Consider the following 27,111-nt stretch of genomic DNA (forward strand, 5'->3'; position numbering starts at 1 on the left):
GCTTCCTTTTCAAGAAATGGCTGTACTGCTTTATTCACTTTGATATCCCTGACAGTCTTTCCTGGTTAGTCATTGTTGTAGTGTAACTCAGCCACTCGAGAGCACAGGTAAGAATGGTTTGCCTTTCCACAGCACTTGTCTTATTTTATTAATTTTTTTAAAAAATGAAAAGAAGTTGTGCATAAGTAAAAATAATAGTAAAAACATATGTCCTTTCTTAGATAAATGGAATTTGGAAAAATCAAATTCCCGTTTCCTATTCTGTTAATAAAAATAACTAGCTGTCATCCTAGAAACCAGATTCTTTATATTATTTTAAGTTACCATTGAATAGTGATGATTGTTTGCTTGATTACAATATAGACCTGAAATTCTTGGTCTCTTGATAATGTAACAAGGAAACTACCTGTTCACAAAAAAGATATGATTCCAAACACATTAGAGATTTGAAATCATATTTCTTATATTTCTTGATGTTGCCTATCCTAGTATACTATCATATATTAGAAGTTGTATTTCCTCTGACTTGTTTCATCTCTCTTCTCCTATTATATTTTGAATTTATTGTTACTTTAGATACAGACTCAGGAAGGATGTGATTCATGTTGTGTCTATTGGAAATTTGATTAATTTTTTTCACCAGTTCATGGGAGGTACAGAGTGGTCATCAGTTTGAGACAATACAATTAAAAAGTCACGTAATCCTTCTACATGGCCACAGGGGAACTCATAGAGAATACATATCCCACCTGAGAGTCAGCCCACTTTATCCATTTTCTTGGTTGAATACCTTACTATCTCCTTCAGCAGCAAATTTTAGAGGAGGTCTGTATAGAGGAACTTTATTGTTTATTAAGTAAAATTACTTTTTAATTACTTCTATCATTTAAGTATTTAATCCTAATGTTCCTTGGTGTAACATTTACTGTTTCTGTGGAAGAACGCATAGTTAATAAATCACCATTGCCAATTGGTTGTAAGTTTAACTGGCACCCTAAATGCATTTTTTAAATTTATTTGAAGACTATTTCTCTTGTTTAAACTGTAATGACCCTTCATTCATGGTAATCATCCTGAAAGCATTAAAAGATGAACACTTGCTGAGCAAGGGAGTAAGAGAAAGCCAAAAAGAACTGAACAGTGAAACAATTGACATTTAGATATGAAGTGTTTTGCCTTTATGGCTATTGCTGTATATGTGAGAATGTTTAACATGTGTTAAAATAATATATATGCATCCAAGAAACTATATATAATATATATATATATATATAATTTAAATAAAATTTATTTAACAAATGTATAAGATTGAGAAAACCCAGATGACATGAAATGCTAATTATAAACTCTCAAGAAATAACTCCATAACTGAGAACATGTCTCTGCAGAGGAAAGGAAAGCAAAATGGCTCTTTAATAAATTAAGTAAATGTCTCTCAAATTGTGTGTTTTCTAAATTGAACGTTTCCCAGAATGTGCTTTTCCCAATGCCTATTAGCAATGAAAGGCTCTGAGAAGAACAGCCGCAAAGGTAAATTAACTTCATTTAACCCAGAGCTGATCAAACTTTTTTGACCTGGGAATGCATTTTTCATGGAACATCTATTACCACCACCCAGGAAGGTGTGGGGAATGTTGAATTAAAAAAACAATTCATGTGGTGCAGCCACTATGGAGAACAATACGGAGGTTCCTCAAAAAACTAAAAATAGAGTTGCCATATGATCCAGCAATCCCACTCCTGGACATATATCCAAACAAAACTATAATTCGAAAAGATACATGCACCCTTATGTTTATTGCAGCACTATTTACAATAGCCAAGACATGAAAGCAACCTAAATGTCCATCGACAGATGAATAGATAAAGAAGAAGTGGTACATGTATACAATGGAATACTACTCAGCCATAAAAAAGAATGAAATAATGCCATTTGCAGCAACATGGATGCAACTAGAGATTATCATACTAAGTGAAGTAAGTCAGACAGAGAAAGACAAATACCATATGATATCACTTATATGTGGAATCTAAAATATGACACAAATGAACTTATCAACAAATCAGAAACAGACTCTCAGACAGAGAGAACAGACTTGTGGTTGCCAAGGGGGAGGGTGTGTGGGGGAGGGAAAGATTGGGAGTTTGGGATTAGCAGATGTAAACTGTTATATATAGAATGGATAAACAACAAGATCCTACTGTGTGGCGCAGGGAGCTATATTCAGTGTCCTGTGATAGGCTGTGATGGAGGGGAGTGTGAGAAAGAATATATGTGTGTATAACGGAATCACTTTGCTGTACAGCGGGATTAGCACGGCATTGTGAATCAACTACACTTCAATAAAATTAAAAAAAAAAACAAAGAAAGAATTCCAAAAAAAATGTAGACACAGATGATTTTATATCTTAGCATTTCCCTGTATTTTAAGTACATAAAGTATAAAGTTGTATCTACGTGGCTTTATTTAGGATCTAATTCATTTGCATTTGCACTTTTTTTATCTCACATATTAAAGCTCCCAATGTTTTAATTTCCTTTTATTTCCCATAGTGTAAGAAAATGACAAATTGAACCCGTTCTTCCTTTATAATGTTGTGAGTGAAAATAAATAAATAAAGTAGCAAGGAAGCAAGATCAATAATCTAGAAGAAATAATTGTAGAAACAGAAAGCTTGTTCTAATGCTGGCCCTGCCCTTAGCGGGTTATGTTGTCCTTGGACAAGGTATTTGATCTTCCTGGGTACGTTTTCTCCCTCCAAGCCCCACTTCCATTTAAGCTTTGAGGTGACGTGGAGAGGTTTGTTCTACACGGTGCTCCTGCCCATATAGGCCATATCCAGTCCCTGCTCTGAGGATTCCAGGACCAAAGAGCTAATTTATCCCTAAGGCAAAAGGCCTCGTACTTTCCCCATGTCTCCCCAAACCCAGGGTGCAGTTTCCTAATCCTGTTCCTTTTCCCAGCCGTGTTTAGGCAAGTTCCCTTATGTAACTATAGTCCCAGATAAAGTCCCCATTATGGTTTTGACTATCTTGAGCCACGTTGCACAGGCTTCTTCAGGGGGCTCCTGCCTCACTATATTCTTTTATATGATGCTCCTACGCTAGTTTGTCAGTTCAGTACTGGGCAGTCCCTATATTAAAAGAGGGAGCTATTTTTACTTATCAACTTCATGCTGTTGTCTCCTTCCAGATTTTCTATGGGGTACGATTGTGGAGATGGGGGTAAGAAGAATGTTAGATTATATCTTTAACTTATGGCTCTCCTTTGCTTTCATGCCATCAAGTAAGTGCATTGCTCAATACCTGGCATATGAAAAGAGTTCAGAATCTAAAAGCTAGAAAGGGATTCAAATAATTGTGCGAAATGTTAACGATATTCAGGAAAGCAAATGGATGTTTTTATAATGTCAAATTTAACTGAAAGCCCTTCTATTCAAATGTAGTTTTCAGACAACTAAGCACTAATACTCAGGGCTTTATGCGTTGCTTTGACCATGACTTTTTAAAACTGGACGTCCTACTGAGTAAGGAGAAGCCTGATCAGACGTTTAAGGGAGATAAGGTAGGAACTTAAGGGTTAAGTGAAGGTAAGAATGGTTAAAATTTTAAGCTTTGGGTTTTTTTAAGGTATATATATTAAGCTATTAGACACCACATTGCTGATTAGCGAGTTAACAAAAATGAGTTTAGACTAATTCTTCTCCAGTTGCGTCTGATAGGCATATGATTCATACTTGGGAGCACATACTCTGCAATCAAACCCTTGCTGAGATGCTGCGCCGCCTATTAGATAGCCGGCCCATAATGGAAACGAATGAATGTTTTGGCAAGGTTTGCAGGGCAGAACAGAGAGAAAAATAAAATTCTATTCCCTGCGACTCAAGCAGCATGCTGTTATCCCCTTAACTGTCTTAGAGACAGATGTTCACGTTTTCGGTATTGTGTCAGGCCCTTGTGTGCTGGAGAATGATACCACAGCACGGAAAAGAGACCAACTTTTGTCTTTGAATCTTCCTCCAAAGGCCAGCGTGCTCTGCCCTACCTTTACTGACTCCTAATATCATTTCCTACTTTAATTTTGTTTAGTTATTCCAACTCTTTTCTGTCTCTATACTTCATTTGCCTATTGTATCATTTATAGAAAAAAATTATACTTACTTAAATAACAAATTTATCTGTGTCTTGTGAAATGGAAGGAAAATTAAAGCACCTTAAAAAAATTTATAAATGCTTCTGTAAGCCGAAATGGAAGCATATTTTAGCTGGCGTTAATGCTCCTTTTCTATATCTATCCTGTGGAATGAATCTAATTGTAAAACTCATTCTTAGAAATTTATGATTCATTACAAATCATACAGATGCCGAGTGAAAATTTAGCTTTGCTTTAATCATAAAAAGGCAAGTATTATAGGCATTTGAAAATAATGAACTACATTTTTTTTTAAAGCTTGTGTAGTTCAGAGTTTGTATTATTTCAGATTGGCTTCCTGACATCCCCAGGAACTAACTTAGGAGACATTTTAAGGATGAATATAAATTTGTAGGTAGGATAAAGGATAGCTTCCATAAGCAGAGTTTTCAGAGTTTTTGTACTTGGGCATCATCCTTCACCCCTGCTTCTCTGACTTGGGTACTTCTTATCCAATACAGAGTCCTCTATAGACTAGGGCACTGTGACACTATGACAGATCCTTTCTTGCACACTTTTGGCTCTAATTCTAGATAGTTTATTTATATACATACACACAATTGCTTTGTTGATGTTAGTCAAAAAATAGTTCATGTTAAATGTGGTTTTAGCAGTGCTCCTGATTCAGCCTAACAAACGGCCTCTCATTGTAAACTGTCATGGGAACCTGCAGTCCGGCCTGCCTTGCTCACAGAGAGCTCACACAGCCCAATTACTTGGCTGCAGTAAGTGAGTGGATGAACCATCCTTACGCCGAACAACCCCACGCCTTTGAGGTTTTGAGGTAAAAAGATAACAGTCCAAGAAGGCAAAGTGAAAAAGATAGGACAGTATCAGGTGGAGAGAGGCAGACATGTTCTTGAAAGAAATCTAAGAGAAAGCCTGGACTGTGCCTCATTAATCTTTTACCAAATTAAGCATTTAATTCAATTGGCGAAAGTGTTTTTTTCTAAACCTGATATGTAATCGTTTTATAAAAGGCTTGGGTGGCTTCTAGGAAAATGTAGGGAATCAAAAGCTTCTTGTACATTTTCATGTTAATATTTAATCAGGATAAAATACCAGAGTTTTAGAAATTCTATGCTTTTATTCATGAACTCTATAAAATTTGGAAGAAAAGCATTTGAGGCCAGTGGTATTGCCATCACCCTTTTCCACTGCTTCCTGCCCTAGTCTCCTCCATCTCTAGATGCTTCAGTGCTGCTCTTCAGAGCTGTCTTCTCTGCACAAGCAGAGGACACCATCCTCATAGCCAGCAATGGCAATGAACCCTGAAGGTGTGCAACATGCTGGCTCCGATGAAAAGCTCGACTCCATTTTTCCTGCTATTAAGACCAAAAGTGTTGGTGACACTGTTGACTCTCTTCTTTTTCTCACTCTCCTTGAATCCATGGCATATTCATCCAGAACCATCTTCCTGTCACTCCAGCTCTTATACTTATCACTTATCTAGTATACTCCAAGCCACCCATTTCTCATCTGCAAAACTGTGATACCCTTCTGACTGGTTTCTCTGTCTCCCTTTTCCCCCTCCAGTCCAGATTACACATCAGCTAGTGTGATCTTTTTCAGATGTAAGGGAATGTCCTCCCTCTGTTCAAAACGGTCTAACCCTTCCCCATCCGACTTGGAATAAAATCCAAAGTCACTGCCATGGCTTGCAGGGAATGCATGCTCCCTCTGGTCTGTCGTCACTGCGTCCCACCTCCTTCAGCACTCTTATTGACTCCTTCTGCTCCAGTGATAACCTTTTATTCCCTAAAAGACAGCAAAAGCAATTCAGACAAGGCCTTTGCATGTACTGGTCCCTCTACAGAGCTGTTCCCCAAATCTCCATATGGCAGGTTCTCCTACTACAGAAAAGTCACGTTATCACAGAAACCTTCTGTGACTCCTTCTCTTAAAGAGGCTCCCATCCCTCGCTGTATCTTCCCCATGTTTTCATTTCCTCCTTGGCACTTACCTCCTAGCATACTGTATTTTTTATGTTCACTTGTCTTCATGTCAGTCTCTACTCTCTAGAATGTAAGCTCTATGAGAGCAGGGGCTTTTTTGTTTTCTCCTGTAATTCCAGTGCCTACAATAATACAGAGAAAATGTTCAACTAATATCTGATAAATATTATGAATGAATTCACCCTTATAATTTTTTTGGATCATTATTAACAATTTACTTGTTGAAGCTTGGGAAAATCTAGATCATTCAGTAGAATTAAATCGTTGAATTCGAGATTTGAAAGAGTCCTTACAGGTCATCTACTGTCTTCCTAGAGGGTTGGCCAATTTACGATAAGATTATTTTCAGTGAACAAAAAACTCTCTTCATTGTTAGGTTACCCATTTTGATTTTGCATGGATTTACCTTAAGTTAAATGAATCTAAATCTGGGTAAATTATACACCCTGGTCTTCATTTTTGGAATCCACAGGGAAAAGAATAAACTAGAAAATAAAAAGATACAGAAGAGTGAAAAAAAAGATGCAGAAAATGCATCTTTTCTACTGGAACTTTCCAATATTTCAAGTTTAATGGTACCTAAAGAGATATTTATCTGATTCCCAGAAACCTAGGAGGAAGAATGCTACTTCATTTTCTATAGAGACACCCAGAGAAGTTTGTATTGGCTATTAGAGCTTTAGTAGAGAATGCATTGGTTGGTATTGCTGTGTAACAAATCACCCCAAAATGTAGTGGCCTAAACAACTCTATTTCTTATTTCTCACAAGATATAAGACTCTGCTGATCTCAGCTGGGGTCACTCATGTGTCAGTCGTTAGCTGATGGATTGGCTAGGGGCTAGTTGTTCAAGGATGACCTCTGCTAGAAAGAAAACATTCCTCCACGTGTCTCTCATAGATCTTCAGCAGGGTACATTCTCATGGCAGTGGCAGAAGTCCCAGAAAGGAGGTGGAAATGTACAAGCACCTTTTCAAGCCTCTCTTCTGCTTCAAGTTTGCTGTTGTCTTCTTTTGCCATATTACTGAGGCAGAGGCAGAATGGCAGAGGACCACCAAGTGAGAAGGCAGAGTATGGATAAAAAGAGGCCATGGACTGAGGCCATTAGTGCAGTCAGTCTACCACAGATCAAATGCACAAGAGGAAAGAGTTTGACTTAGAGATAAAATATAAAGGAAGGGAGTGAAAAGAAGGAAAGAGATGGAGAAAAAATAAAAATGAAAGATGGCTAGATAAGGAAAGAGATAAAGAGAGATAGAAGAGATGGAGTAGATAATGTGAAGAGAAGAGAAGCTAGGATGTCTGCAGATCCAAGACATGTGACCTGGAAAACAAGCTCTCATATGATAATGTAATATTCATAACAATATAATAGAATTTTCCAATTGATAACAATATAAACTCAAGCTCTGCTTTGAGTATGGGAAAGAAGAAGTACAATTAATTACCACAGAATTATCTGGTAAAATATTTCATACCTTGCAGAGGAAAACTGCAGTCATAGATGTTGTAAGAATGAAAGCAAGTAACAAATCCAGTAGCAAACCTTTCATACTTACTCCTAAGCAGGCATCTATTAATGATGCTGTTTAAAAATTATGAGCTTGTCTTATTAGGATATACAAAATATAGCTTGAATTGGAAATTTTTTCTGTGACTTTCTATCCCTTTGCCTTTTCTTCTTTCACTGTAAGTCTGTCTTAAATATAAATTGCACTTATATTAGCATTCTTCAACATGGAGTATAAACTGGGTAATAATATAATGTACCCTAAGAAAAGGGATTGCATACATTGATACTGAGTATAGCTTAGCAATTACCATAAATAAATTATATCAGAGTTTCATTTAGTAAATGAACTTTTAGGGACAAAAATCTTGGTTTGATTTTGTTTGTTTCTGCTGTCCAAATATCAGAATACTTCTTAATGGTAGTTAAGAACTGGACACACTGATATAAACCTGGCAATACTACAACATTGTTCAAGAGAGGACTGATTAGTACATAAAAGGAAAATATCTTCCATTTACTTACTTTGAGATAATTCCACAAATTTCAGAAACATTAAAATTTCCTCTTAGTTTCAACAAAATAACACTTTTTACAACTTCATGATGTCAGGGGCAAAAATAAGCAGTACAGTCCTTATTACATCTTCTCTCCAAGTTATTTTCCTTCTTTTTTTTTAATTTACTTATTTTATTTATTTATTTTTGACTGCGTTGGGTCTTCGTTGCTGCGCCCGGGCTTTCTCTGGTTGCGGCAAGTGGGGACTACTCTTCGTTGCGGTGCACGGGCTTCTCATTGCGGTGGCTTCTCTTGTTGCGGAGCACGGGCTCTAGGCACGCGGACTTCAGTAGTTGTGGTGCGTGGGCTCAGTAGTTGTGGCTCGCAGGCTCTAGAGTGCAGGCTCAGTAGTTGTGGCACATGGGCTTAGTTGCTCTGCGACATGTGGGATCTTCCCGGGTGAGGAATCGAACCTGTGTCCCCTGCATTGGCAGGCAGATTCTTAACCACTGCAACACCAGGGAAGTCCCCTATTTTCCTTCTTTTTTATTGCTGTGCTGTTTATTATGGCTTATACAACCATGTCTGATCTAATATGATCTTTAATGAATTACCCACAGATGGCCCACAATCTGCTTATTCTACTTAAAAGATTTGTTCATGCATTTATCCTTCCGTATTGTTTCTTGTCCGTTTATGTATTGAGGATGTTTTCATCCTCATTTTCATTTCTATAAAACTGGTAGTAAAGATAGTAATCATATCTCCAATGATTCTTTTCTAAATCTAGAAAAAACGGCTCCAAGAGTTTGTCTCATTTATAACTCTTGTATCATGCTTAATATATTCTCAGTGTGTCCTAATTTTTTAAAACTGTACACATTATAAATGTCTATAATATGCAGATTTTGGCTCTATTGAGGTTTAAATTTAGGAAATATGACCTTGAACTGACTCATAATAACTCATAAGTTTTCCATATGAGTTTTAACCAGAATAGTGAAGTTTGACATCCATTAAGAAACAATTGCCAAATTTCACTATATATTAATCAACTACGATATTGTTACATATATATTTAGGAATGCACTTATTATCTTTCTCTAGGTTTTATATCTATAAGGCCACTTGTAAACAAGGATTTTTTAAAACTATGAAAATGGATATATAATAGAGTCTTCGGGGAAAACAAATGGTACAAAAAGAATCTCTGTTTCTGTAATGAGAGCCCGCACTACGTGCATTCATGGTGTGCCTATATGTGTGAGAAGTTTTCAGTATTCAACATCAGTTAGATTCTCCGAGAATCTGTTACTTTCATCATCAAGTAGCCCTCTCTGTAGGACTAGGAACTCTCTTGTCACTTTAACCCATCAAATAGCACAAAACAGATGTTATTTTTAGGTATTGTATGCTTTTCTTCTCTGATATTTCCTGCTCTCTCTCTTCCTTCATCTCCATAATCTAATTTTATCCGTTAAACAAGATGGTCACATTCCCTGCACCTACCCCAAATGAAATTGAAATCTAACTCACAGCAATCTGCTTTTTCTTTTCCAGATTCCTGTCTTGGTCACACAGATAAGTTCGACCAATCACCCAGTGAAAGTGGGGCTGTCAGATGCATTTGTCGTTGTCCACAGGATCCAACAAATTCCCAGTATGTAGAAGAAGGGTAATGGCCGAGTCTGAGCCTGCTGTGGGGTAAATTTAAAGGAGATTGATCTAGGGCAGATGTGACTCTTTGAACAATCGAATCACTTAGCTAATTGCTGCTTGTTAATTATATTGTTTGGCTTGTAAGTCTTTTTTGGCATTTGCTATCTCTCTGTTAGTGTTGAACTAATAATTTAGGTGAAGTGAAGTTAAATAGCCAACCCAAGAGAATTTGGATTCTTTGGAATAGTTAGCTTGGTTGTGCAGATATATTTCTTTTATTAATAGGAAGAAGAACGTAAAAGAGTGACAGATTATTTGATTGATAGGTGTATGATTGTTTCTTTCATTTAAATAAATTTATCAGTGTTTCTTTCATTTAAATAAATTTATCAGCAAAAGAACAGCCTTGTACCATTTCATGTTTAACATGTTTGTATAAAACTGTTTGAGAGTCTAAAGGAAGATTTTCAAAAAGTATAAACTGAGGTTAAAAAAATCTTGATGGAGCCATACCTCCCACACAATATATTTTATTTTCTTTGTTTAAATCATTTTTACCTATCTAATCTAGTTTACATTTGTAGAATAAAAACATATATGTTACTTTGGGCATCTGTTCATCATATTAGAAATCCAAATTGTAACTGCTATTTGTAGTAGTTCTGATCATGTAAATAGCCATCTTTTGAAAGCTTCTGTTTTTTAAAACCTCCTTCTATTTCAAGAACAGCCCTGAGGGTTGCTTGGGTATGTTAGTACCAAAGGTGACTGTCTGTGTCCCAGATGTACTTATGTAAAGCAAGAGGTTATATAATACATCTCAAGATTAGATCATTCCTTTCCCTTTTGCTCAAAGTTCTTGAGCAAAATTCTTTATTTCATTATAGTGGTAGACTTAATTTATCACATGCTGTTTGGTCTTGAACTAATTCTGTTTATGTTGTCTCAAATATAGAAAGTAAATGTAGTGGAAATTAGACTTTTCAGAGCAGAGGATTGGCTGGAAACATTATAGGGGTTATCTTACAATTACGGTTTAGAATGACATTCATATGTGGCAGTTCTGCTTGGTGAAGACCGTGAATCTTCCATGGCTGTTTCTCCTTGTTAGCTGAGAATTTGCAGGAGGTAATATTCCAGCCACCTGTTAAATCAAGGCAGATTTTCCAGAAACAAACCTGTACTGTGAACAAAGCAGAGATATATCCTTATGTGTAGGCAACATAAAGACATCCTGACAGAACTCTTAGTCAAGAGGCTGAACCCTGGGAGAGGCCAAGTTGACTTCTGTGTGAGGAGGAATGTTCTCACATGCTTCCTTTCAGAGAAGTTCAGTCAAGCATGACCTGAGTCAATTACTGCACAAGTAAAAGAATCGCTAGTTTTAGTTTATTTGTGGCTTCTTTCATCCCAGAAAGAATTTTATTTGCAGCTTCCTCAGAAGGCATCTTGGCCCACATTGATGTGCTGAAATATTATTGTTTAGACAAAAAGAACCACCAACGTACAAAAAAAAATTTTTTTTTACAAATGTATTGTAATATTCAAGTGTTGTGTCTGAACTGAGACATGATAAAATTGTACTCAGACTTCAGAGTCCCAAAATGCAATTTTGCACCCCTTGTTATATTGTAACAGGGTGACCATTATGTTTAGAGGGGAAAATATCCTTCTCAAATATAAATTTCATTGAATAAATTGGCAAAATTCATATGAATTTTGAGAACAGATTATGTCTGAAGTTTGGGAGTCAGCATTCATCTAAAGAAAGTACTCAAGCTTTGAGTTCAGGGAGAAGTTTCTCTCAGGCAGGCTATGTGCTGGAGTGACATTTACATTTCCTGTTGACCTCACTGTCACCTTGAGAAAATTTGCCAGGAAGGAATGGAAGTCCTGAGTTTCTAATCTACTCATCCCTGCCATTAGATGGGACTGTATTTCAGCAAGAACATTGGAATTGATGTGTTCTACTTAAAAATCTTTGGGGGAAGAGAAAAGTTTTAATCTCCTTAAAAATCTGTTCCCACATTTATCAGGTGTAACAGTGTCTGTTACAGGAGGTTCTGTATAAGAGGAAAGATAACGGTTGCATAGTTGCATTGTATTCTCAGCTGGAAAAAAAAAAAGGCATACTTATTTACTTCAGACATTAGGCTAACCCAAGAATATCGTAATACAAGTTATACAAGTATCATTTTTTCCTGAGAAATCAGATGATTCCTAGAGATCAGTATGTTACTTACTTGTACAATTAGAATTTAGATAAATATTTAAGTCCTTTTCAAGATTCTGTTCCCTTATTTAATAACCTTCATTATTAGGAGTCATCCTCATAGGGAATTTAAATCTTTCATCTCTGTTACCCCTTTTTCTTCTCCTGAGTGAATTTAGGGAAAAATTGATCATTATCCTAAGTAATGGGCGGCTTTCTTTCTTCTGTATTCCAAGGTGCATTATTACACAGGACCTTGTTCTCATAAGATCAAGTTTCTGTTCTTTAAACCATTTTGGTTACATGGGTTATAGAACCTAGATCCTTTGCTTAATCTAGCCATGACAACATGGGAAAGTGAGCCACAACGTTGAGAGTAATTTTTCCCAGTGGGACCACAATAGTATACCGTTCTTATCAGATTTGGTGAAGGTTTGGTAAAGCACTCAAAAAGCTTTAAGGCAAATTGAATTTGTTTATTATGAAGATTCCTCCCCCCCCCATCATAACATCAACAACAACAAAAAATTGTTTTTCAGTTTTTAAAGGCTTCCAAATAATAAATGTTTTCCATGTAACTTTCAGGCATAGTTTATTAAAATAGCCTTTACCTTTCAAAAAAGATTAGGTGATCTGATAGTTTAAAATATCAAAGGGAATTTAGGCATTGTTAGTAAATCAGTAAATAGTTCTGAGGTTACAAGGGGATTCCTTTGCTCCTTCAAAAAAATGAAAAATGTCTATGGTGAAATTAACCCTTATATTAAAAAAAGAAAAAGAAAAACTAGTTAAAAGTCCAGAATGTATAAGGGATATTGTAATGTGAATACTGGTCATGAGACCTTGAACATTTTATTTAATTTCTATAACTTTCTTTATATGCAAAATGACCATCTTAGTACCTAAGATACAATATGTGTATAGCATGTGGTACCTGGCACAAAGTAACACTGTATTTATGTTTACTTGTACTGCTTATTCATCGACGTCTACATTGTTACTTTAAAAAGACAGTGATACTGACTGAGGTGTCCACACCCAGGCCCAGTGCCCATGAGAGTGAGGCCACAGGGGATTTCCACTCAAGGACACCTTGACACTCTCTCTGAAACTCATTCTTTCTGATGATGACATCGTTTGTTTCTTAATATATTGTTGTGTCTGTCTGTCCATGTGTATGTATATCTCTGTATCACCTTCTGTTTTTCATAAAATATTTTGTAGAACTTTAGAATCAGAAAAACAAAAAGTATAGAGGTCATCCAATTCAATCTCCACAGGTACAGATGTGAAAAACAGGTCTACATGCAATGAACTTGTTTATTCATTACAGAAATACGAGTGTAAAAACATAATAAGCATAGTCCATAGTAATTCAGAGGAATTGGTAAAATAATAGAAAACTCAAAGAAGGAAATTAAATTGCCTGTAAACCTACTACAGAGAGATAACAATCAATGTTTTCATATCTCTGCATCCAATCTTTTGTTTATAGTGGATACACACACAAACACACACACACGGTAAGAAAATTGGCATTATCCTATGAATATTTTTGCCACCTGTTTTTCTTACAATATATACAACACGTTTTTCCTACACTGCTAAATACCTGTGTAAATGTGGTCATTAATAGCTGCAACAAATTCCTTTGTTTCGTAATTTGTGTAATCTGTTTTCAGCACTGGTTTGTCATGTAGGTTGCTTTTCATATTAATCGTCAGTAAAACAGCAGTGCTAAACATCCTTGTTTTTGAATTTTTACTCATATCTAATCCATAAAAAATGAATGTTAATGAATTTTTATGTATTTTTGACAGATTGCTTTCTGTAAGGGTTGTGCCAATCTACTCACCCACCAGCATCAAATCAGATATCCCATTTCCCCAAATGCTCTCAGACACTACTATCATTTTTTTAAACTTCACAAATTTGATAAGCAGAACGTGATATTTCATTGTCACTCTAATATTCTTTTGATTACCAGAAAGTTCTAACATTGTCATATATTCATAGGTCATGTGTAATTGCCATAATTTCTTGTTCAGTAGCTCTGCTAAGTAGTTCTTTCTCAGCCTCAGCTCATGTCCCTCCATATTTTTTTCCACAGTGTGCAGAGGCCTTCCTGGGTAAACCTACAGTGCTCTCTAGTACTGTTCTACTTGTTTGTTTCTCTCTCCTCCCGTTTAACGTTTTGAATTTTGATCTTAATCTCCACAGTGCTGACCTTCCCCGTCATCCCTCACCTTTTTCTCCATCCTCTGAGCTTAATGAGCATAACATTTCCAGCAAGAAACCCAGAAAATCCGTTCATGCCTCCATGGTCCGTTTATTTGGAAACTTAAGGCTATGTCATTTCAGTAATGTGAAAGTTACTTTAACATACACACACAGAATTCTTGTACTAGAAACTAATCTGGAAAGCAGCTGACCTAACTTGAAATGGTTCTACTACAAGTTATGATAATGGCAATTTCTGAATCCCTTAGAATACTCCACTTTTTTCTTCTCACCAGCATGCATTATCTGGTTCTTTCTTAACACCAGTCCCTTTCTCATCAGCATCTGCTGTTTTAAATTTATTGACATTGTGTGTGCTACAGTGTGCCTTTGCTTTTTGGTTATTATTATTCACAGCTCAATAAGAAACATTAACATTTTCAAAAATAAAACTGACAACTAATTTGGAGAGAAAACGTATTTTAAAAATACTTAGAGATTTAGGGAACTCTTTGAGGAACATTGTATATAGTTTGCCATACATGGTCTCTTTATGTGCTTACAGACCAGGCAGCAATTTCTCAAAGAACTTGATCAAAATTATGTTCACAGACTGAAAAAAAAAAAATAACTTTAACAAACAGAAACAGAGATGCACTTTTATTACGCAAAATGTCTTAAGCTTTAATTCTCAAAAAAATAGTGGTATAGACCAGTACTGTCCAGTAGAACTTTCTGTGCTGATGAAATGTTTTAAATCTGAATTGTCCAGTACGGACTTACTAGCTACATGTGACTACTATGCACTTAAAATGTGGCTAGTGAAACTGGGGAATTGAATTTTTAATTGGATTCAATTAATTTTAATTTTAAGAGTTATGTATGACTAATGGTCACCATACTGAACAGAGTGACAGTGGACCATATACACATGTTTAAATAGAATATTAAATTTCAAGTATAATATTTACATTAACCTACTTTTTACTTCTTCTTTGCCTTTTGAAAGGCCTTAGAATTTTAGATATTATTCAGTGATACATTTTCAAATTTAAGCATTTCACTTTAATTGATTTTGCCCATAAAAAAATTGTAATTTTGTACTCAGTGGTAGGACACATCCATTAGAATTACTTAGCAACTAAAATAAAAGAACATGTTGACAAACTATGGAAGAAACAAATAGTCTTGGAAAAACATGACTTTTTTTTTCTTAACATTTTATACACCCCAATTAAAGCTCTTTCAGAAGAACTGAGCCTCACCTGTTATTTTCAAAGTTATCAGGGTCTTTTCATTCATTTAAGGACAGATCGATCTACAAATCCTTCAGGAAATTGTGTCATCTCACCTTGTCTTTCCTCAAAATGGAAAACACTTCAAACTTATTCATTTTACAGAAGATAAAATTGCTTCTCTTTACCACACAGCTTCATTAGGCGCTTCTGTTGTCAAGTACACACTAGCTCACTCGAGGCTCAACAAAAGGAAGAAGAAATAGAAATCATGACATTTTCCCCATAAAGTATCCTCTCACAAAACTCTTCCAAGATAGATAGCATTATGCAAAGTGATATTTTATTGCTTTAATACATACATTTCTAACATACCCTATTTGATTGATCTTGACTTTTCAAAAGAAGCAAAAATTTAAGAATTTTCTGGATATTATAAATCACTGATTAATTTTGACATATTTGAGAATTTTTTTTAGAATTTCTATTAATACAAAAGAATAATGAGAGGAAAATCTGAGAGGTTCAGATTAGCACCTCATGGTCACCTAAATTTTATGTTGCCTTATCCAATGCTGAATTATATTATTTTTTAATAGAACTATAGGGAGAATTTTTTTTTCTTTTTTTTTTTTTTTTTTTTTTTGGCCACACTACACAGCAGGCAGGATCTTAGTTACCTGACCAGGGATCGAACCTGTGCCCCCTGCAGTGGAAGCGCGGAGTCTTAACAACTGGACCGCCAGAGAAGTCCCAAGAATTTTTAAATGTTTGAGGCAAAAGCACCTTCTATTTGTAGATGCTTTATTTCACAACTCCAACTAGCTAATTCTGATAATGCATTGCATTTTCATGTGGGAAGCTTATAACTTCTATAATAGTGCACTTTTTCTCTCAAGAGTCTCTTTTTTCCTGAGTCTTTATGCTGGGAATGAACTTGTAGTTGTGGAATACATGCTATTTACATTCAAGAGTACTCTCAGTAAATGGTGCTATGTGCTGGGCTCAGTGGGAACTAGTAAAGAAAATAAGAAATAATCATTTGGGACCAGTCATTAAGCATTGACAACACATAAATAAGGAAATGTTAGCTAATCATTTACTTGACAATCCAGACAAAATATTAAAATATTTGTATAAAGAATCAGACAATTGAGGAAATTACTCATACATTCTCCGTGTGAATGTTAAGTTTCAAGACAGACAAGTAAACTAGATCATGGCTAATCATGCCACAGGGTACTCATTAAACTGTTTTCATTTGAGCTAGAGTGGATATTGATTGGAGAGGATTCCTGGTGTTTCCATACAATCACTCTGTCCCTCCTGCTGATATTGCTTAAAATGTCTAAAAACATGCAATTCAATAGTTACACTTTGAATCATATCACCTTAAGATTTTGATTACTGAATTTTATTCTCTATGTGTTAGCTGCTCAGAGATTTATTTCATTTCACTTTTTAAAAAATTTTAAAAGCCCCTAATGGGTATTATAGTTGACCTTGGTTTTGTAAAGATGTAATAAAACAGTTGAAGCTGTATCACCACAGCTAAGGTACTGAATGTTTGGTTCACTATTATTTTGGCTAACTTTCTAAAGAAGACACATGAGCTAAATACATTTCTGGAATCAAATGAAAGCTTCTAGTATTGGCAGGAGCTACCAGTAAATACATTCCTAATTACTTGTTTTTGACAGGGAGATGTATGCTACACAACAGAAATGACCATTTGGAAGCTGTCATTAATTGGCAGGTCATCAAACAAAACACGTTCTCATTAATTTTGGTTTTATTAAATTCATCTCCTCCCAATAGTTGGAGTTATCTGAGCAGGTGATAGAACTAGCATGGCAAAAATGTCACTCCTTCCCTTTACCCCATTTGCATGATCAATAATTAAACTCCCAGAGGCTTCACAGTCATGTCCATAGTTTGAACTTCTCAAAGTGTAGTATGAAGTTAAAAGAAAACTGGTATTTTAAGCACCTACTAATATGATACTGTGTGAACTTTAGTATGAAGAAGACTCAGAAACCCCCCATCACAGTGATCTCATGACAAGTCTATATTATTTATTTATTTCCAAAAACTAAATTGTTTAGCAAAATGCATAGGAAAGCACGTGTCCTCTTTAGACAAAGGCAGAAACTGAGTAATCGTTTCAAAAGCCTTAAAAGTTAAAAAAAGAAAAAGGAAAAAGAAAAGACATTATTCATGTACCTCAAGAAACCTTACTAAATATGAAATTTCTCTAACGTTGGATAAAGTTTGCACTTTGAAAATTATATATGCATCTTTCGCTTATACCAAAAAGATGTGAATTGGATTAACATTTTTAATCAGTGTTTCCCAATCTGAGAAACATGAAGATATATTCGGTGAAGCATTCCTAGCATTCTAGAAGCATTCCTTGCCTCCAAAGAGTTCATTTTGGACCACTCCCCCTCTTCCTCTTCTGCAGTAGAATTTCATTGTGAACAATCAGAAATGGGTGAAAGAATATGAGTGGAGAGAAACAGAAATATGTGTAGGTTGTGAGTAAATGTTTGACTTTCCTCCTGGATGTGTAGGTATCTACATTTCCTGAACACTGTTACTAAAAGAGAGCTTGCTGTCTTCTGGGCACCACACTCCTGTTTTATGTCCTAGAGAAGATCACTGTTGGTCTATTGACTTTAATCAAAATTTAACCTTCCCTAATATAAGAGGGGAAACAAATTCCTAGAAGCCTGATTTCAGGGCCTAGATCTATAGAAATTAGATCAGTACATAACCAGTATGATCTATGGTTGCCATATTGATGTTAGACAAAAATTATATCTGACATTTATTGAACTTACAGTGTGAAAGGGATTATTCTAAGCAACTTTCATTTACTATCTCATCTTAATTCTCAAAACAGATCTGTGATATAGGTACTATTATCTCTATTTTATAGGCAAGGAAAGTGAAGCACAGAAAGGCTAACAAAAGAGCCAAAGTTCATGCAGATACCAAGTAGCAAGCCTGGGACTTGAACCAGACTTTTCAAATGCATGCGTTATTAACCGCTATGGCATATGACTTCCCCAAATTGGATACTATGATATTTAAAAAATAATTATAGCTTCCCAAATAATTCCTGGTAGATATAATAGTATTCAGGAAATGCATTCCTGTCGTTATAAGCGTTCCAAGAGCTAGGTAAAATACCAATAATATCAATTTTCCATTTACATTTACCTAACTCAAGCAAGCTAATATAGTATAAGGCTCAAGTCTTTTTTTTGTTTTGTTTTGTTTTTTAAACATCTTTATTGAAGTATAATTGCCTTACAATAGTGTGTTAGCTTCTGCTTTATAACAAAGTGAATCAGTTATACATATACAATATGTTCCCATTTCTCTTCCCTCTTGCATCTCCCTCCCTCCCACCCTCCCCATCCCACCCCTCTAGGTGGTCACAAAGCACCGAGCTGATCTCCCTGTGCTATGCGGCTGCTTCCCACTAGCTATCTATTTTACATTTGGTAGTGTATATATGTCCATGACACTCTCTTACCCTGTCACATCTCACCCCACCCCCTCCCCATATCCTCAAGTCCATTCTCTAGTAGGTCTGTGTCTTTATTCCCGTCTTGCCACTAGGTTCTTCATGGCCTTTTTTTTTTTTTTCCCTTAGATTCCGTATATATGTGTTAGCATACTGTATTTGTTTTTCTCTTTCTGACTTACTTCACTCTGTATGACAGACTCTAACTCCATCCACCTCATTACAAATACCTCCATTTCATTTCTTTTTATGGCTGAGTAATATTCCATTGTATATATGTGCCACATCTTCTTTATCCATTCGTCTGTCGATGGACATTTAGGTTGCTTCCAGGTCCTGGCTATTGTAAATAGAGCTGCAATGAACATTGTGGTACATGACACTTTTTGACCTATGGTTTTCTCAGGGTATATGCCCAGTAGTGGGATTGCTGGGTCGTATGGTAGTTCTATTTGTAGTTTTTTAAGGAACCTCCATACTGTTCTCCATAGTGGCTGTATCAATTTACATTCCCACCAACAGTGCAAGAGTGTTCCCTTTCCTCCACACCCTCTCCAGCATTTATTGTTTCTAGATTTTTTGATGATGGCCATTCTGACCGGTGTGAGATGATATCTCATTGTAGTTTTGATTTGCATTTCTCTAATGATTAATGATGTTGAGCATTCTTTCATGTGTCTGTAGGCCATCTGTATATCTTCTTTGGAGAAATGTCTATTTAGGTCTTCTGCCCATTTTTGGATTGGGTTGTTCGTTTTTTTGTTATTGAGCTGCATGAGCTGCTTGTAAATCTTGGAGATTAATCCTTTGTCAGTTGCTTCATTTGCAAATATTTTCTCCCATTCTAAGGGTTGTCTTTTGGTCTTGTTTATGGTTTCCTTTGCTGTGCAAAAGCTTTTAAGTTTCATTAGGTCCCATTTGTTTATTTGTGTTCTTATTTCCATTTCTCTGGGAGCTGGGTCAAAAAGAATCTTGCTGTGATGTATGTCATAGAGTGTTCTGCCTATGTTTTCCTCTAAGAGTTTGATAGTGTCTGGCCTTACACTTAGGTCTTTAATCCATTTGGAGTTTATTTTTGTGCATGGTGTCAGGGAGTGTTCTAATTTCATACTTTTACATGTACCTGTCCAATTTTCCCAGCACCACTTATTGAAGAGGCTGTCTTTTCTCCACTGTATATGCTTGCCTCCTTTATCAAAGATAAGGTGACCATATGTGTGTGGGTTTATCTCTGGGCTTTCTATCCTGTTCCATTGATCTATATTTCTGTTTTTGTGCCAGTACCAAACTGTCTTGATTACTGAAGCTTTGTAGTATAGTCTGAAGTCAGGGAGCCTGATTCCCCCAGCTCCATTTTTCGTTCTCAAGATTGCTTTGGCTATTCGGGGTCTTTTGTGTTTCCATACAAATTGTGAAATTTTTTGTTCTAGTTCTGTGAAAAATGCCAGTGGTAGTTTGATAGGGATTGCATTGAATCTGTAGATTGCTTTGGGTAGTAGAGTCATTTTCACAATGTTGATTCTTCCAATCCAGGAACATGGTATATCTCTCCATCTATTTGTATCATCTTTAATTTCTTTCATCAGTGTCTTATAATTTTCTGCATACAGGTCTTTTGTCTCCTTAGGTAGGTTTATTCCTAGATATCTTATTCTTTTTGTTGCAATGGTAAACGGGAGTGTTTTCTTAATTTCACTTTCAGATTTTTCGTCATTAGTGTATAGAAATGCAAGCGATTTCTGTGCATTAATTTTGTATCCTGCTACTTTACCAAATTCATTGATTAGCTCTAGGAGTTTTCTGGTAGCCTCTTTAGGATTCTCTATGTATAGTATCATGTCATCTGCAAATAGTGACAGCTTTACTTCTTCTTTTCCGATTTGGATTCCTTTTATTTCTTTGTCTTCTCTGATTGCTGTGGCTAACACTTCCAAAACTATGTTGAATAATAGTGGTGAGAGTGGGCAACCTTGTCTTGTTCCTGATCTTAGTGGAAATGGTTTCAGTTTTTCACCATTGAGGACAATGTTGGCTGTGGGTTTGTCATATATGGCCTTTATTATGTTGAGGAAAGTTCCCTCTATGCCTACTTTCTGCAGGGCTTTTATCATAAATGGGTGTTGAATTTTGTCGAAAGCTTTCTCTGCATCTATTGAGATGATCATATGGTTTTTCTCCTTCAGTTTGTTAATATGGTGTATCACATTGATTGATTTGCGTATATTGAAGAATCCTTGCATTCCTGGGATAAACCCCACTTGATCATGGTGTATGATCCTTTTAATGTGCTGTTGGATTCTGTTTGCGAGTATTTTGTTGAGGATTTTTGCATCTATGTTCATCAGTGATATTGGCCTGTAGTTTTCTTTCTTTGTGACATCTTTGTCTGGTTTTGGTATCAGGGTGATGGTGGCCTCGTAGAATGAGTTTGGGAGTGTTCCTCCCTCTGCAATATTTTGGAAGAGTTTGAGAAGGATAGGTGTTAGCTCTTCTCTAAATGTTTGATAGAATTCACCTGTGAAGCCATCTGGTCCTGGGCTTTTGTTTGTTGGAAGGTTTTTAATCACAGTTTCAATTTCAGTGCTTGTGATTGGTCTGTTCATATTTTCTATTTCTTCCTGGTTCAGTCTCGGCAGTTTGTGCATTTCTAAGAATCTGTCCATTTCTTCCAGGTTGTCCATTTTATTGGCATAGAGTTGCTTGTAGTAATCTCTCATGATCTTTTGTATTTCTGCAGTGTCAGTGGTTATTTCTCCTTTTTCATTTCTAATTCTATTGATCTGAGTCTTCTCCCTTTTTCTCTTGATGAGTCTGGCTAATGGTTTATCAATTTTGTTTATCTTCTCAAAGAACCAGCTTTTAGTTTCATTGATTTTTGCTATTGTTTCCTTCATTTCTTTTTCATTTATTTCTGACCTGATCTTTATAATTTCTTTCCTTCTGCTGGCTTTGGGGTTTTTTTGTTCTTCTTTCTCTAATTGCTTTAGGTGCAAGGTTAGGTTGTTTATTCGAGATGTTTCCTGTTTCTTGAGGTAGGCTTGTATTGCTATAAACTTCCCTCTTAGCACTGCTTTTGCTGCGTCCCATAGGTTTTGGGTCGTCGTATCTCCATTGTCATTTATTTCTAGGTATTTTTTGATTTCCCCTTTGATTTCTTCAGTGATCACTTCATTATTAAGTAATGTATTATGTAGCCTCCATGTGTTTGTATTTTTTACAGATCTTTTCCTGTAATTGATATCTAGTCTCATAGCGTTGTGGTCGGAAAAGATACTTGATACGATTTCAATTTTCTTAAATTTACCAAGGTTTGATTTGTGACCCAAGATATGATCTATCCTGGAGAATGTTCCATGAGCACTTGAGAAAAATGTGTATTCTGTTGTTTTTGGGTGGAATGTCCTATAAATATCAATTAAGTCCATCTTGTTTAATGTATCATTTAAAGCTTGTGTTTCCTTATTTATTTTCATTTTGGATGATCTGTCCATTGGTGAAAGTGGGGTGTTAAAGTCCCCTACTATGATTGTGTTGCTGTCGATTTCCCCTTTTATGGCTGTTAGTATTTGCCTTATGTATTGAGGTGCTCCTATGTTGGGTGCATAAATATTTACAATTGTTATACCTTCCTCTTGGATCGATCCCTTGATCATTATATAGTGTCCTTCTTTGTCTCTTGTAATAGTCTTTATTTTAAAGTCTATTTTGTCTGATATGAGAATTGCTACTCCAGCTTTCTTTTGATTTCCATTTGCATGGAATATCTTTTTCCATCCCCTCACTTTCAGTCTGTATGTGTCTCTAGGTCTGAAGTGGGTCTCTTGTAGACAGCATATATATGGGTCTTGTTTTTGTATCCATTCAGCCAGCCTGTGTCTTTTGGTGGGAGCATTTAATCCATTTACATTCAAGGTAATTATCGATATGTATGTTCCTATTTCCATTTTCTTAAATGTTTTGGGTTTGTTATTGTAGGTGTTTTCCTTCTCTTGTGTTTCTTGCCTAGAGAAGTTCCTTTAGCATTTGTTGTAAAGCTGGTTTGGTGGTGCTGAACTCTCTCAGCTTTTGCTTGTCTGTAAAGGTTTTAATTTCTCCATCACATATGAATGAGATCCTTGCTGGGTAGAGTAATCTTGGTTGTAGGTTCTTCTCCTTCATCACTTTAAGTATATCCTGCCACTTCCTTCTGGCTTGCAGAGTTTCTGCTGAAAGATCAGATGTTAACCTTATGGGGATTCCCTTGTGTGTTATTTGTTTTTTTTCCCTTGCTGCCTTTAATATGTTTTCCTTATATTTAATTTTTGACAGTTTGATTAATATGTGTCTTGGCATGTTTCTCCTTGGATTTATCCTGTATGGGACTCTCTGTGCTTCCAGGACTTGATTAACTATTTCCTTTCCCATATTAGGGAAGTTTTCAACTATAATCTCTTCAAATATTTTCTCAGTCCCTTTCTTTTTCTCTTCTTCTTCTGGGACCCCTATAATTCGAATGTTGGTGCGTTTAATGCTGTCCCAGAGGTCTCTGAGACTGTCCTCAGTTCTTTTCATTCTTTTTTCTTTATCCTGCTCTGCAGTAGTTATTTCCACCATTTTATCTTCCAGGTCACTTATCCTTTCTTCTGCCTCAGTTATTCTGCTATTGATCCCATCTAGAGTATTTTTAATTTCATTTATTGTGTTTTTCATCATTGCTTGATTCCTCTTTAGTTCTTCTACGTCCTTGTTAAATGCTTCTTGCATTTTGTCTATTCTATTTCCAAGATTTTGGATCATCCTTACTATCATTATTCTGAATTCTTTTTCAGGTAGACTACCTATTTCCTCTTCATTTGTTAAGTCTAGTGTGTTTTGACCCTGCTCCTTCATCTGCTGTGTGTTTTTCTGTCGTCTCATTTTGCTTATCTTACTGTGTTTGGGGTCTCCTTATCACAGGTTGCAGGTTTGTAGTTCCCGTTGTTTTTGGTATCTGTCCCCAGTGGCTAAGGTTGGTTCAGTGGGTTGTGTAGGCTTCCTGGTGGAGGGAACTAGTGCCTGAGCTCTGGTGGATGAGGCTGGATCTTGTCTTTCTGGTGGGCACGTCCACGTCTGGTGGTGTATTTTGGGGTGTCTGTGGCCTTATTATGATTTTAGGCAGCCTCTCTGCTAATGGATGAGGCTGTGTTCCTGTCTTGCTAGTTGTTTGGCATAGGGTGTTCAGCACTGTAGCTTGCTGGTCATTGAGTGATGCTGGGTCTTGATGTTGAGATGGAGATCTCTGAGAGATTTTTGCCGTTTGGTATTACGTGGAGCTGGGAGGTCTCTTGTGGACCAGTGTCCTGAAGTTGGCTCTCCCACCTCCGAGGTACGGCCCTGATGCCTGGCTGAAGCACCAAGAGCCTTTCGTCCACATGGCTCAGAGTAAAAGGGAGAAAAAATAGAAAGAAAGAAAGAAAGAAAGAAAGGAAGGAAGGAAGGAAGGAAGGAAGGAAAGAAAGAAAGAAAGAAAGAAAGAAAGAAAGAAAGAAAGAAAAGAAAGAAAGAAGCTATAATATAGTGAAGTAAAATAAAGCTATTGTAAAGCAAAGCTATACAGACAAAATCTCCCCCAGAAGCATATACATATACACTCACAAAAAAAAAAGGAAAAGGGGAAAAATTAATATATCCTGCTCCCAAAGTCCACCTCCTGAATTTGGGATGATTCGTTGTCTATTCAGGTATTCAACAGATGCAGGCACATCAAGTTGTTTGTGGAGTTTTAATCCGCTTCTTCTGAGGCTGCTGGGACAGATTTCCCCTCCTCTTCTCTGTTCGCACAGCTCCTGGGGATCAGCTTTGGATTTGGACCCGCCTCTGCGTGTAGGTCGCCTGAGGGCGTCTGTTCCCCGCCCAGACAGGACGGGGTTAAAGGAGCAGCTGCTTCGGGGACTCTGGCTCACCCAGGCCGCGGGGAGGGAGGGGTACAGAGGAGGCGGGGCGAGCCTGCGGCATCAGAGGCCGGCGTGACGTTGCAGCAGCCTGAGGCGCGCAGTGTGTTCTCCCGGGGGATGTTGTCCCTGGATCACGGGACCCTGGCAGTGGCGGGCTGCACGGGCTCCCGGGAGGGGCGGTGTGGAGAGTGACCTGTGCTCGCACACAGGCTTCTTGGAGGCGGCAGCAGCAGCCCCAGCGTCTCACGCCCGTCTCTGGGGTCCGCGCTGATAGCCGCGGCTCGCGCCTGTTTCTGGAGTTCGTTTAGGCGGTGCTCTGAATCCCCTCTCCTTGCGCGCCGCGAAACAAAGAGGCAAGAAAAAGTCTCTTGCCTCTTCGGCAGCTGCAGACTTTTTCCCGGTCTCCCTCCCAGCCAGCTGTGGTGCGCTAACCCCTTCAGGCTGTGTTCACGCCGCCAACCCCAGTCCTCTCCCTGCGATCCGACCGAAGCCCGAGCCTCCGCTCCCAGCCCCGCCCGCCTTGGCGGGGGAGCAGACAAGCCTCTCGGGCTGGTGAGCGCTGCTCGGCGCCGAGCCTCCGTGCGGGAATCTCTCCGTTTTTCCCTCTGCGCCCCTGTTGCTATGGGATCCGCGCTGTTAGCTGCGGCTCGCGCCCGTCTCTGAAGTTCGTTTAGGCGGCGCTCTGAATCCCCTCTCCTCGCGCACCAGGAAACAGGGAAGAAAAAGTCGAGCCTCCGTGCGGGAAGTGCGGGAATCTCTCCGCTTTGCCCTCCGCACCTCTGTGGCTGCGCTCTCCTCCGTGGCTCCGAAGCTTCCCCCCTCCGCCACCCGCAGTCTCTGCCCGCGAAGGGGCTCCTAGTGCGTGGAAATCTTTCCTCCTTCACAGCTCCCTCCCACTGGTGCAGGTGCCGTCCCTATTCTTTTGTCTCTGTTATTTCTTTTTTCTTTTGCCCTACCCAAGTACGGGGGGAGTTTCTTGCCTTTTGGGAGGTCTGACGTTTTCTGCCAGCGTTCAGTGGGTGTTCTGTAGGAGCAGTTCCACGTGTAGATGTATTTCTACTGTATCTGTGGGAAGGAAGGTGATCTCCGCGTCTTACTCTTCCGCCATCTTCTCTCCTCCGCTCAAGTCTTTTTTTAAAAGTATATTTTAAGTATATATCATCAACGTCTTTTTTTGTTATAAAATACGTTTGCTTGTATTTATCTGATTTTTACTTATTAAATTTCTTGTCAAAGTCTCCATCTAACCTATTCCTCAGGAACACCACTGGATTTGCTGATGAATTATTATAAATTCCTGCATGCAATATAAGTGCTAATTATTAACCTTCCTTGGATATGACACTGTACACTTAATAGCAATACTGATTTTTTAATGATTTAATTTTTGTCTTCAAGTTTATTAAAGAAACTTATTCTAAACCTTTAAAGCAATCAGACTCTTATTCTAGCTAAACCAGCTTTACTTAGACTGAAAAATTTTTAGTTGCTACCATTCCTAAAGGACTCACTTTAGTTGTAGCTTCAGAGAAGTGGGGTCATCTTACCTTCTTGATTTCATATGTCAAAATCTTTGAAAATTTATAAATCTATCAAGAAAATGTCTTAAGTATACTCTGAATGACAATGGGTTTGAGCCCTGCTAAAGAAGTGAGAAATTTGAGACCCTAATCAACATTTTCAACTTCCTTGATGAAAAGGCTGCTGGGTACAAGAGTTTCAGATTTTGATAATCAACCTTTTTATAGGGTTTGATTATTTTAAATTTTTATTTTAAAACCCCATCAGGTGAAACGCTTATAATTCTACATTCATTATTAAAATGCAGTTGTTGTATAAGTGAAGAAATGTTGAAAGTGGATTTTTTTTCTACTCTCCATGCTGTTTTTTGTTTTTACAGATGTTCGAAGAAGAACAATTTATGAATACCACCGAGTAGAACTACAAATGTCAAAAATCACCAATATTTCAGCTGTGGAGATGACCCCATTGCCTAGTAAGTTAACATGTAAACATAGCTAGGTGGGAAAAATGATTTGCAATTTGGATGATCTGATCTTTTTATGCATGGGTCTTCTGATCCTGCGTGTATATGGGGATGCGCGGTGATGTTAATTTTGGGAGAGTAGTCTTTTTTTTTTCTCTCTCTCTCTCTCCATGCTGCCAATTAGTCTTGATGCAT

At 37.3% G+C, this 27,111-nt stretch overlaps 1 protein-coding gene across 6 annotated transcripts in view; it reads left to right on the forward strand.

Moving 5' to 3' along the window:
- PLXDC2 (plexin domain containing 2) overlaps positions 1-27,111 on the forward strand; it is a 421,308-nt gene that overhangs the window by 280,908 nt on the left and 113,289 nt on the right. For all 6 annotated transcript variants that reach the window (XM_082385510.1, XM_082385512.1, XM_082385511.1 and 3 more), the window contains 2 exons: positions 9,717-9,816; positions 26,830-26,925. In XM_082385510.1, coding sequence (XP_082241636.1) covers positions 9,717-9,816; positions 26,830-26,925 — 196 coding nt within the window. The remainder of the gene's footprint in view (positions 1-9,716; positions 9,817-26,829; positions 26,926-27,111) is intronic.

The sequence above is a fragment of the Balaenoptera borealis genome, assembly GCF_965194805.1.
Source record: "Balaenoptera borealis genome assembly, chromosome: 3".
NCBI classification, from domain to species: Eukaryota; Metazoa; Chordata; class Mammalia; order Artiodactyla; family Balaenopteridae; genus Balaenoptera; species Balaenoptera borealis.